Raw genomic sequence first — 13,196 nt, 5'->3', positions numbered from 1 at the left:
CTTTGTGCAGTCATCTTATCTCATTGCTAGACAAGCTAAACAGGTAGAGTGGTCTAATCAGTAACTGATTTTTATTAACAAAGCAATGACACTGGATGTACTATACTGAATTGAACTATGACCAGTTAGACACTTCAACTAACAGCAAGAGTCTGTACTAAGCAAGTCTTCTTAAAAATCACTCACCAATATGCTAGTTCTTCTCCACAATCCCATATTTATTCCAACATTTATTTTTGGATTCACACATTTTGATGCCTTGCAGTAAAACAGAGACCACCTAAAATAAAGAGATGCAGTATTGCATGTTGTTTCCTAACACAAAACATCTTCCACTGAGTTCAACCAATTGTCAGAGCAGAAGGTAACTATATAGCCAAGGTAGAAACAGCTGATGTTTCAGACTACTGCCATCCAGTTCCTGGTCAAATTTCAAATTATCCAATCAATTTACCAGGAAAGGCTGAGCTCCAAGAGAAAGCACATACATGCAGGATAAGAAAGCCAGATCTTTTACTTGCCATTGCAATGTTTAAGCATCCCATAACTTAAGTGGTCAAGGATAATGAAGGATTTCAATGAAGTATAAAAAAAAACCCTTAGTTAAAAAAACAAGTTAAGGTTGGTAAGGGTCAACAATGTAGTTATCTCACCCTTTACAAAACCCAAGCACTTAAAAGTAAAAATAGTTGTGGACATTGTTTCATATCCAAAGAAATGCACATTTCAACATAACTGACAGATTTTAATGCACTTGTTACACATTTCAATATCTAAATATTTTCTTCCAAGAGATACTCAATGACTGCCTCTCCATAATGGAGCACCTCTGGCTAGACTCAAGAAACAGCAGTTCAGCAGACTTCCACTGCACAAATGATTAAGGAATTTTTAGACAAGAGTAAGAGGTCTCTCCACCCCATGCACTTTCAGAGCTTCTTGAAAGAGAAGGGTGCTAATTCAGCTTTTTAAAAATTTGAATCTGCAACAATGGGCTCAAAAACAGGAAATAACTGTATAGCAGGGGTTCCCAAACTTGGTTCACGGCTTGTTCAGGGTAAGCCCCGGCGGGCCGCAAGACGCTTTGTTTACCTGAGAGTCTGCAGGTACGGCCGCTCGCAGCTCCCAGTGGCCGCGGTTCGCCGTTCCCAGCAAATGGGAGCTGTGGGAAGCAGCGTGGGCCGGCAATTACTCTCGCAAGCAGACAGAGGTCAAATGAGGACCCACTGGCATACAAAGGCTACTTGATTTTGAACTCAATCCCATCCTACCAAAAGCAGTTCTGTGGCTAGGCACACAGCTTCTACTGTGAACCTCTGTGGGGAAGTGATATCCTAAAGGAGACCTGGATGATACCCAGTAGAAGTTTGTCTAGGTACCTAGGTACCCCTAGGTAGTCTAATTTGACTAACAGTAGTTTATCAAGCAAATCTGAGTTGTAAAAATAGGAAATCAGATTAATTTGAGGAAAGTGACTTCTAAGGAACAGAGAAAAGCTAAAGCAGCAAACTGCTTTACCTGGCCGTTTTAAAGTTAAATGCCAGGGCAAAGGAAGATTCTAGCCTCATTGTATCAATAGTAATCATTCTTAAATATATGAATTATTTTTAAAAAAGGAAATCAGATGAAGCTATAATATTGAGAGCCTCAACTACAATTTTGAAGCATTAGATATTTGAGTTTCAAAGCAGCTGCATTATGATTTTTCGCTTAGGGCACCTTTCAGAGACTCTCAAAATGCTTCATAGAAGGGCGTAAGTATCATCTCCATTTTACAGATTAAGACACTGATGTACAGAAAGGTTAGGTGATTTTATCTACTTCCTGCAGCAAGTCAGTAGCACAGTCAGGCATACAACCCAGATGATCTTCCATCAATGACTATATGCTAACTGCCCTGTAAGGAAAACTCTATACTGTTTCTAGATTCTTCTATAGCTCCCACCATTATGCTATCTGAAGTGACAGGCCCACTTAAAAGTCTAAAAATAAGATTGAGAACAACAGAATTCAATTTCACAATTTAACATGTCAGCTTTGCAACTCTGAACCAAATTCTCAATGGTTTAAGGAGGAGCTGAAGTTTATTTAGGTGGAAACAAACACTTATGCTATGTCAACACTGCCCTGGAGTTTGGACTACATGGGTGTCACCTGCAGCTCCGCAGAAGGGAACTAAAAGGTTCTTAGTTCACGTTAACATTCCTCTTTAAAGAGGTGCCTTTTAGTTCCTGCCCCCAGCATCCACACAGGGCAGTTGCAGCATAAGCACATTAGTGCACACAGCAATTCGCACTCTGCAGTGCAAACTGCAGGCTGTACAGACAAGTCCTTAGACCTGATTATACTGATTTCCTCAAATTTGCTGAAGAACACTCCTGTTTCCCTTTTACAACCAGCTGTTTCACCCACCTTGGGAGGCAGCGTATCTATACAGTAATGACCATGGGCTGGGGGTCAGTTCTCAAATTCTAATCTTGGCTCAGCCACTGACTTGCTGTCTGGACTTGAGCAAATCACATTACCTCTTGCCTCAGAGTAGTTATCTGTGTGTGTAAATGGCAACACTTACCCACGTACCCCATAGGGGTGCTGTGAGGATTACTTAATGTTTTAATGCTTTGTACATGTTCAAGCACAATAAGATGACCATTATATCAAGTTAGTTCAATGGGCAGTAATACATACACAACCCATTCTTTTAACAGTAAGAATATTAAGCTCCTCTAACAATTCAGAAGGATGTCTAAGATGATAGAGGAAACACTAAAAACAATGAGGAGTGCTTGTGGCACCTTACAGACTAACAAATATATTTGGGCATAAGCTTTCCTGGGCTAAAATGGATGAAGCGGGTTTTAGCCAGGGGTGAAAGTAACTGAGGATACTTACAGGTACTGGGGGGGGGGGGGGGGGCAGCTCTGTCCCCCCCCCCAGAAGAGGTGGGGCCTCGGGGAGAAGGGGCGGGGCTGTGGGGGATCAGCATCCCCCAGCCAGCCCTTCCAGATCGCCAGGCCCACACCACCCAGGGCTCCTGTGTTGATTTAAAGGGCCCAGGGCTTCAGCAGCATCCAGAGCCCCGGGCCCTTTTAAATCGCGGGCCTCAGGGCAGCTGCTCCCTTTGCCCTCCCCACCCCACCTCCCCCGTCGGCGGGGGGGGGGGGCAAAGGGAGCAGGGACGTTAAAGCGCTGCAGGATCCTTTGCTGCCAATGGCGGGTCGCAGCAACATTAAAGTGCAGCCGTGGCAAAGGACCACCCTTAAAGTGCTGCCGCGGCAGCGCTTTAGTGTCCCTGCCCCTTTTGCCTCCCCTGTGAGCAGTTCTGCCGGTACAGACCCTACCAGCAGGGCCGCCGATGGGGAAAAGGAGCAGTGCTTTAAGGATGGTCCGGTGCGGGTTCTTACCAGTATGCAGTATCAGCTTGTACCGGCTCACTTTCACCCCTGGTTTTAGCCCACGAAAGCTTATGCCAAAATAAATTTGTTCGTCTCTAAGATGCCACAAGTACTCCTGTTCTTTTTGCTGATACAGACTAACACGGGTGCCACTCTGATACAGGAAACACTGACAGTTATGAAGTGAGCCCAATAACTTGTGTTTGGCTAAAGCATAGCTTCCAGAAAGGCCTCCATCTGGAACTGAAAACACCAAGCAATGGAGAATCCATCACTTCCGTTGTAGTTTCTTCCAATGACCAATCATCCTCATTCTTCAAAATGTGTTCTTGTTTCCAATTTGAATTTGTCTGGCTACAGTTTCCAGCCATTGGTTCTTGTTATGCCTTTCGAAGCTTGATTAAAGAGCCTTTTAGCATCCAGAATTTTCTCCCCATGAAGGTACTTATACTTTAAAACATTAGAAATGTTTTTGCTAATGCCCCCCCAAAAGGACTGGGGGGACGGCTAGTGAGAATAAGAAAAAAGGGGATTTTAGTTATTGTTTGAATATTGTTTTTGTTAACACCTGTTTAACACATCCATAATAGTTTTTCTTCCAAATGTCTATCCTTGCAGGAGACTGATACCACCAATTTTTCAACTGAGGGCTCTAAGAGACGGTACACAACCAATCCATCAACTGAGGGCTGAGAAAGCTCAAATTCTAGTTCTCTGGTCTCCACGAAATTGTGCAGCAAAACAAGGAAACAAGTGTTGCTTTCCTTTGATATATCCAAAGTAACAAGTAGATATTAAAATAAACAATGTTCAGGCTTTCTTTAGACATCATAAAAAACAAGGTCACATTGAGTCTAGTTCAGTCTGCTGGGGTTGCATACTGATGTATGAGCCAGCAACTCCCCCATTAACAGCTTGCTGGTATGGGAAAGAAACCTAGCTGTCCAGGCAGAAAAGGACATTAGAAGTACTGGGTAATTCAAGAAGGTTATATCCTTCTCCACTACAGGAGAATATTTAAGATATAGGATTAAGACATTCAGATCATGTTCAAGTTACCACAACCTACTTGGTGCTCAGCAGCCAGATGGCATTTACAATTTTATTCATTACTTGTACTGCAGTACTGCTTAGAGGCCCTGCTCAGGGACTGGGACCCTGTTGTGCTAATCATTGTACACACAATAAAAAGATAGTATCTCCTAAAAGACTTTGCAATCTAGCTATTTTGCTGGGCTCAGGAATCTTAACTTCCTCACCTTAAAATTTTGCTTTTAGAAAGAGTTATTGTATGGGCACCACTTTGCATGTTTGCTTTACAAACACTGTAGGGCCTCTTAAATAAAGCTATAATGTTACAGAAGATGACTAGTTTTAGACAGCATTTGTTCCCGTAAACTCTCCCTCCATTTCCAACCTGAAGGCAGAGTGTCTTGGATGACATATTGGACAGAATAAAGAGCATACAGCGCATGCTACTCAATGCTGGTTAGTAACTGTTTAACACTGTTGAGAATCAAAATACTGACGGGGTAAATTGTAGAAACTCTCAGTATACAAAGAATCTAGATACTGTAGGCCCTTCAAATAACCATTTTAATTTACTTCTCAATAGTGAATCTTTCAGAGGTAAAAACAGATACTGATATATCATGACAATGCCCATCAGAACTATTACACGCAGATTAATCATTGCACTGTACCTGACAGTACAGTCAAAAGTCAAATAAAAACATGGGATTCAGTTCAGACTGCAGAACTGTACCCTGGGAGTGAAATCAAAATCACATTGGATTGGTTGATGCCCTGTCACAAAGTGGGGTGTAAATTGAAAGATTTATTTGTAGCGCTAGTAGCCCCAGATGTCAGACACTACTAAAGCTTAGGGAAGAATACCAGTGGACGGGTAAGATAAAGAAATGTGTTGCAAGGGGAACAGAGAAAAGCAGAAGTGGTAATAACAGAAAAACTGAAGAAAGTGAAAGAGAGGCAAGAAATATCTACCCCCAAAACAGTACATCTTAGCGAAGCCATACTACCTCCCAAAAATCCCATTCAGGCATCAGTGAGTGGTATAAACAATAGGAAGGGCTAGTTACCCATGGTAAAACATAAAAATGGGCCAGGTCTGTAAAAGGTGTTATCTATTTTACACCATTTTGAGATGTCATGGTTTTTTTTTAATTAACCCTGAAAAACAGCGTAACTAAATAGCAAAAACTTCTAATTTGAGGTTAGAAAGAATCTTAGTTTTGGTTTGAGTGTTTTGTTTTTAATTTAAGAAGTGATAACTGTCATTGCTAAGTCAATAATTCAAGCCCACCCCAGTGAGGCTAACCATAAGTCACTGATATCTACTGGCTCTGATAACCGATGAGAAATGAGGACAGTTCTTAGCAGATATATTTCCACTTCACAAAACACCATTACTTTTGGTAATGGAAACCCATACTAACAGAGGCACCAAGTACTGAACAGATCATAAAGACTGACCTCCAGTGCTCCCTGTAATTTCTCTCACCCATGTGCAGAATGAATTTTGTTATGTGCACCAATATAGGGGTGATCTGACACACATCACCTTCATATTGGGGCACATAACAAAATTCATGTGGTGGGGCTGGGACCGAGGGGTTCGGAGTGTGGGCTGGGGCAGAAGCTGGGATGCAGGGATGTGAGGGCTCTGGGCCCTCGTGTGGGGCTGGGGATGAAGGGTTTGGGATGCAAGAGGATGATCCGGGGCTACAATGGGCAGAGAGAGGACTCCCCCTAGCTCTCTCTCCCCACAGCAGCACTTGGGCTGGGGGGGGGGGGGAAGGGAGAGAGGCACCTCTTCCCACCACAGCAGCTCCGGGGCTGGGCCCGCAGGATAGGTATCCCCACTGCAGCCAGGGCCGGGCCGGGTTCAGGTTGCCCCAGCAGGTTGAGGGCCAGGCTAAGTTGGAGCCCAGGGAGGGGCGCCCCGGCCACGCCAGGTCCCCGGGTGGGTTCCCTGAGCACCCACACACCACTAAGAAAGCTGCTGTGCAGCCACATGGCTTACAGGGAACTTAGCTGACCTCACCCCTCCTCCCACACCACTCCCTCAAGGTACTTCCCAGAGCTTCAAATCTGATATTACCAGGCTGATATGGGGAAACTGTCACAACTGACTCCTATTGCAGCTACATGGTGGATAGAAGTGTATTGTGTTTATTTAACAACTTTCACTTCAAATTGCTTCAAGCTACACAGATGTACAGAACTACACATGCAAAGAACCACTGAAGTTCTCTCTGGGCCAGAGATCATACAACAAAAACACAACAAAGTTAGGAGGTAAAATTCCAGAACACAAGGACATTGGAACAAGCCCCCTTAGTCTCCAGAGCTAGCAAAGCAGTACTTTCCATAGGCACTGGGAGATATTGACTGATTTTTAAAAGTCAAACTGCCTCAACACTTCTCTTGAAAATATTTTTTTAAAACTGTAAACAAAACACCAAAGCCAGTCCAAGCAAGGATTTTACTCCAAGAAATCAAAACCAGAAATTCCATGAAGTCTATCTGCTAGGGACTTTGCTATTGATTTTTTGTGAAAGGCAATGAGATATTATGGTGATTAGCACCCATATAAAAACTGAAGGAACAGATAAAAAGGAGCCACTGGTTGGGAAAAAAGTGAAAGGCCATTTAAAAAACAAAGGTTTCAAAGTAGCAGCCGTGTCTCTATCAAGCATTCTTAAAACTACAATACCCACCTGCTGAAGTGAAAAAACAGATTGACAGAGCCAGAAGAGTACCCAGAAGCCACCTACTACAGGACAGGCCCAACAAAGAAAATAACAGAACGCCTCTAGCCGCCACCTTCAGCCCCCAACTGAAACCTCTCCAGCGCATCATCAAAGATCTACAACCTATCCTGAAAGATGATCCCTCACTCTCACAGATCTTGGGAGACAGACCAGTCCTCGCTTACAGACAGCCTCCCAACCTTAAGCAAATACTCACCAGCAACTGCAAACCATACAACAAAAACACTAACCCAGGAACCTATCCTTGCAACAAAGCCCGATGCCAGCTCTGTCCACATATCTATTCAAGTAACACCATCATAGGACCTAACCACATCATCCACACCATCAGGGGCTCGTTCACCTGCACATCTACCAACATGATATATGCCATCATGTGCCAGCAATGCCCCTCTGCCATGTACATTGGCCAAACTGGACAGTCTCTACGCAAAAGAATAAATGGACAATTCTGACATCAGGAATCATAACATTCAAAAACCAGTGGGAGAACACTTCAACCTCTCTAATCACTCAGTGACAGACTTGAAGGTGTCAGTTTTACAACAAAAAAACTTCAAAAACAGACTCCAAAGAGAGAGTGCTGAACTCGAATTAATATGCAAATTAGACACAATTAACTTAGGTCCAAACAGAGACTGGGAATGGTTGGGTCATTACACTAATTGAATTTTTTCCCCTGTATTTTACGTTCTCCTCACACCTTCTATGGGTCATCTCGATTATCACTTCACATTTTTTTCTTCTGCTGCTACTGATAGCTCATGTCAATTGATTGGCCTCTTACAATTGGTATGCGTACTTCCACCTTTTCATGTACTCTGTATGTATAAATATCTTCTGTCTGTGTGTTTCATTCTACGCATCTGAAGAAGTGAGCTGTAGCCCACGAAAGCTTATGCTGAAATAAATTTGTTAGTCTCTAAAGTGCCACAAGTACTCCTGTTCTTTTTAAAAAACAAAAAGAATGCAGAATATGGCTAAACACACTGCATGTAAAAATGCAGAGCATACAGAAACATTACAACTCATTAGGCAAATTTGAAGAAATGCCATGGTGCATGATACCCCCTATAATTAGCAAGACAAGGAGGCTGAGGTAATATCTTTTATTGGACCAACTTCTGTTGGTGAAAAAGATGCACCTTTTGAGCTACACAGAGCTCTTCTTCAGGTCCGGGAAAGGTAATCAGAATGTCACAGCTAAACAGAAGATGGAACAGATAGTTTAGCATAAGTAGTAAACACATACTGTAAGAGACAATTCAAGGTGAAGTGGCCAGGTAACACCTCTGCAGTCACAGAACAAAAGAGGGGAGTGAATGGGTTACAGATTGTTGTAATAAACCATAAATCCGGTGTTTATTAAATCCATGATTTCTAGTTTCTAGAAAAATTATTAATTTAAGATCCTAGGGTCATCATTTGAAGGAGTTGTGCAGGTTTCCTCTGAGGATGAGAGGTCATATATGGAGCGATCGCTTCGTGAAAAGTGTTTTCCCACAGGTGATATGGTGCTTTTGTCTTATTTTTTTGAGTTCATTTAAATAACCTTGTTTCACAATGTGGGTCACTGTCAATTACAGAAAACAAAAAGCTTTTTGTTAAATTGAAAACTCAATGCAACCAGACCCTTCTCTCAATCAAACAGGAATCTATCACACAGCTGGATTTTGCTGCCATATGCTTTGAGCATATAGCTTTTGATTGCTCTTCCAGACTTCTTACTAGTACTGCAGCTACATGTGTACCCCATTTATGTGAGCACTTCTAGAAAAATAAGAGGCAGATGTAAAATAACCATATATGTTCACTAAGTTGTTTTATTACAGCAGTAAAAATCACAAGTCAACAAAAGAAAGGGCCCCACGGATAGGGTTATCAGAATCCCAGAGCAAGCTTTGATTCCTATGCTCAGTTTATCATTCATCAAAAACATATTACAACATATAAAAACAACTTAAGGGAGAAAATCAAATTATTTCAATGTTAAAAACCCAGCTGTTGTTTGAAACAAGTAGGAAAAAAATGAAACAAATGTAAGAGCCGCTCTTCTGAAGAGACTATAGGTTCATCTGGTATCCTCCTTCCTGAAGTAGATGTTACCTGGTGCTTCAGAGGAAAGCAAAACCAGGCCAGTTGTGCAGTACTGTATATCAAGAAGTAGGAGAAATGACTGCCCTTCTCTTACCATAGAAAGCTTCTAATAAAAATTAAATTCAGCTACAGTATTTAATCCCAATCTCAACAGCCATGTCTGACTGCACATAGAAGGAATTACTTCTTCTCATTCTAAATTTACTGGCCATTAATTTAATCTAGTGAAACAGACCTAACGTGTACAGATGAAAAAATACAGTATGATGCACATTCAACAGGAACTGACATATGAGTCAGAAAACAGATCCCTCAATTCCAGTACCTTGTCTCCAAACAGCAGTCTATCACCCTGTGTTTCAAAGAAAAGAGAACCACTATAATGCACCTAACTAATTACTGCTCTACATTGGGTAGAGGAAAGGGATTCCTTCCCAGCCCATAGGCTAAAGACCTGAAAGAGGACATGAGACAATCTAATAATGAGGTACCCCTTTTTTCAATTACATTTACTAGACAGCAATTCAAATAGATTTAACACACACCTAATCCTTCCCCAATCCTAGTAACTATACTAGTAAATAAGGACCAAACTGAACGAATGATAACTTAACGTGACTTAGGCCTGGTCTACACAGGGCAGGGGGAGAATTGATCTAAGTTACACAACTTCAGCTACGTGAATAACATAGCTGAAGTCAACATACTCAGACCACTGCGGTGAGTCGACTGCTGCCGCTCCCCTGTCAACTCCAGCTGTGCCTCTCGAGGCAATGGAGTACAGGAGTCGATGGGAGAGCACTCAGGGATCGATTTATCACATCTAGACTAGACGCGATAAATCAACCCCCCGCTGGATCGATCGGGTAGTGTAGACCTACCCTTAGCTTAATAAAGGCATCAATCCAGAATCTGTGACCAAGAAAAATATGGCCATACTCTGGATGTTGCCTAAAACTATCAAAACACCAGCAACCCCATTTGTGTTATGGGCAGCACGATTATGAATAGAATCATAGGAGATCAGGGTTGGAAGGGACCTCAGGAAGTCATCTAGTCCAACCCCCTGCTCAAAGCAGGACCAATCCCCAACTAAATCATCCCAGCCAGGGCTTTGCCAAGCCTGACCTTAAAAACCTCTAAGGAAGGAGATTCCACCACCTCCCTAGGTAACCCATTCCAGTGCTTCACCACCCTCCTAGTGAAAAAGTTTTTCCTAATATCCAACCTAAACCTCCCCCACTGCAACTTGAGACCATTACTTCTTGTTCTGTCATCTGCTACCACTGAACAGTCTAGATCCATCCTCTTTGGAACCCATTTTCAGGTACTTGAAAGCAGCTATCAAATCCCCCCTCATTCTTCTCTTCTGGAGACTAAACAATCCCAGTTCCTTCAGCCTCTCCTCATAAATCATGTGCTCCATCCCCCTAATCATTTTTGTTGCCCTCTGCTGGACACTCTCCAATTTTTCCACATCCTTCTTGAAGTGTGGGGCCCAAAACTGGACACAGTATTCCAGATCAGGCCTCACCAATGTCGAATAGAGGGGAATGATCACGTCCCTCGATCTGCTGGCAATGCCCCTACTTATACAGCCCAAAATCCGTTAGCCTTCTTGGCAACAAGGGCACACTGTCAACTCATATCCAGCTTCTCGTCCACTATAACCCCTAGGTCCTTTTCTGCAGAACTGCTGCCTAATGCATGGGATTCTTCCGTCCTAAGTGCAGGACTCTGCACTTGTCCTTGTTGAACCTCATCATATTTCTTTTGGCCCAATCCTCTAATTTTTCTAGGTCCCTCTGTATCCTCTCTCTACCCTCCAGCATATCTACCATTCCTCCCAGTTTAGTGTCATCTGCAATACACAGTGTAATATTTACCATCAAGCTATCAAAGATAAAAGCTTCAGAGGTCAAGTACAGAATTAAGTTAACTGACAAAAGGGGATTGAGTCCAGCTATCACTACACAAAATACATACAACTGTACTGCCCTTCACCAATGGCTCTCAACCTTTCCAGACAACTGAACCCCTTTTCAGGAGTCTGATTGGTCTTATATACCACCAAGTTATACCTCACTTAAAAACTACTTGCTTACAAAATCAGACATAAAAATACAAGTGTCACAGCACGCTACTACTGAAAAAATTGCCTACTTTCTCATTTATGCCATTTCAAATCTATTGAAATACATTTTATTGTACTTACATTAATTTATTGTACTTACATTGTACAGTGAATAGTATATTAAATCAGTATAAACAAGTCATTGTATGTATGACATTTTAGTTTGTACTGACTTTGCTAGTGCTTTTTCTGTAGCCTGTTGTAAAACCAGGAAAATATCTACATAAGTTGATGTACCCCCTGGAAGACCTGTGTACTCCCAAGGGTACATGTATCCATGGCTGAGAACCACTGCCCTACACGCTGTCATCATTCAGCAGCATTTGCAATTTAAACACCGAAGAGATAATTGTGGTGACTTCAGGGCTTCAGCTTTAAATCAGAAGGGAGGGTGCAACCCTCCAGGAACCACATTCCCCTCCCCGCCAGCAGCACCCCGACCAGTGCTCTCACCCCAGCAGGCGCAGAGGCACGGCCTGCGCTCCGCGACGAGCTCCCTCCACCTCGCCTGCAGGCGCCCACTGCTCTCGCTTTCTCCTTGCCCCCGGGCACCCCGCATGCTGCAGCCTCCAAAGCACATCGCGGCAAAACACGCCTCCGTCCCTCTCCCCGCCTGCCCCCTCCCGCTCCCAGGAGCCCTCACCTGCTGGGCTACAGCAACTCCCCGAGCTCCGGCGCCCTCTCCCCCGACTCCCCTTCCCCTGGCCGTGCCTCTCCCCAGCTCCCTCCCGCCGGCCCCCTCAGCGCGCGGCCCGCGCCCACCTCTCTCACGTCCTGCAGACACTCCAGCACGGCCAAGTTGTTGGCCCAGCTGTGCTTGGGGCAAACCCGAGTCACGTCCTCGCGGCAGGCAGGCTCGTCCGCCAGCTTCCACCCGCCGCTGGAAAGGCCGCCGCCGCGGGACCCCCGCCCCGCGGGGCCCGGCCCGCCCGCCGGGACCTGCTGCTGGGCGCCCTGGCCAGCCGCCCCCAGCCCGGGCCCCCCTGCCACCAGCTCCGCGGCCGAGAGCGAGAGCGAGAGGAGCAGCAGCGCCAGCGGGCCCGGCCAGTGGCTCCGGACACGTCCGCACGGCGCCATCTTGGATCCGACACCCTCCAGCCTACTTGCCGCCCGGCCCTCCCACCCGCACGCAGCGCGTATGCAAATCAGCGCGCCGCCACGGCATGACGCCGCCGCCAGGGCACTGGACAGACCCGCCCGCAGCATGAAGACACGCCCCTTTTCCTGACGTGGGCGGCCAGGCCTTGTCAGGATCCGCGCGCCGCGCATGCCCCTCCCCTGAGCCCCGCCTCCTACCGCTGTAGGTCCGGGACCGCCTGGTTCAGCCGCCCGGCCCCAGGCGCCTGCGGTTCTGGGCCCCCCAGCTCCCACCCCCGGGCCCCGACCCCCTCCCCCGTGTCTTGGGGCCGCTGGCCTTCCCAGCCACTCTGATCCCCCCTCTCCAGTGTCCAGCCTTCCCCCCCCCGGGCCTACCCAGCAACCCCCAGCTTGCCCCCGAACCCCCGGTCTTCCCAGCAACCCCCCCCCCTGCCTTCCTAGCCCCCACCCTAGTGCGCCAGGGGCCTCAGCCTCCCGAATCTCTCCAGTGCTCCTGACTTTCCCAGCCCTGTAACCCCCAGCCATGCTCCAAGAGTCCTATTTCCCAGTCTCAAGTGCTCCAGCTCTCCCATTCTTCCATGCTCTGGGCCCCAGGACCTCCACTTCTTCCTGCCCCTTTCCTTCCCCAAAGATCCAGGACCCCAGTTTCCCTTCTGCTCCAGGCCATGAATATCCCAT

General features: G+C 45.4%; 1 protein-coding gene across 3 annotated transcripts in view; it reads right to left on the bottom strand.

Moving 5' to 3' along the window:
* Nucleotides 1-12,538, bottom strand: part of GLG1 (golgi glycoprotein 1) — a 169,329-nt gene extending 156,791 nt beyond the window's left edge. Inside the window, exon 1 of one of the 3 annotated variants that reach the window (XM_042856480.2) lies at nt 12,183-12,538. In XM_042856480.2, the coding sequence (XP_042712414.1) occupies nt 12,183-12,497 (315 nt within the window). In that variant the 5' untranslated portion in view covers nt 12,498-12,538. The remainder of the gene's footprint in view (nt 1-12,182) is intronic. The other 2 variants (XM_005279468.5, XM_042856481.2) reach the window with 2 other exon arrangements.
* Between the last annotated feature and the right edge of the window lie 658 nt (nt 12,539-13,196).

This window comes from Chrysemys picta, chromosome 14, assembly GCF_011386835.1.
Source record: "Chrysemys picta bellii isolate R12L10 chromosome 14, ASM1138683v2, whole genome shotgun sequence".
Taxonomy (NCBI): domain Eukaryota; kingdom Metazoa; phylum Chordata; order Testudines; family Emydidae; genus Chrysemys; species Chrysemys picta.
This window is presented reverse-complemented; position numbering and strand designations above follow the sequence as displayed.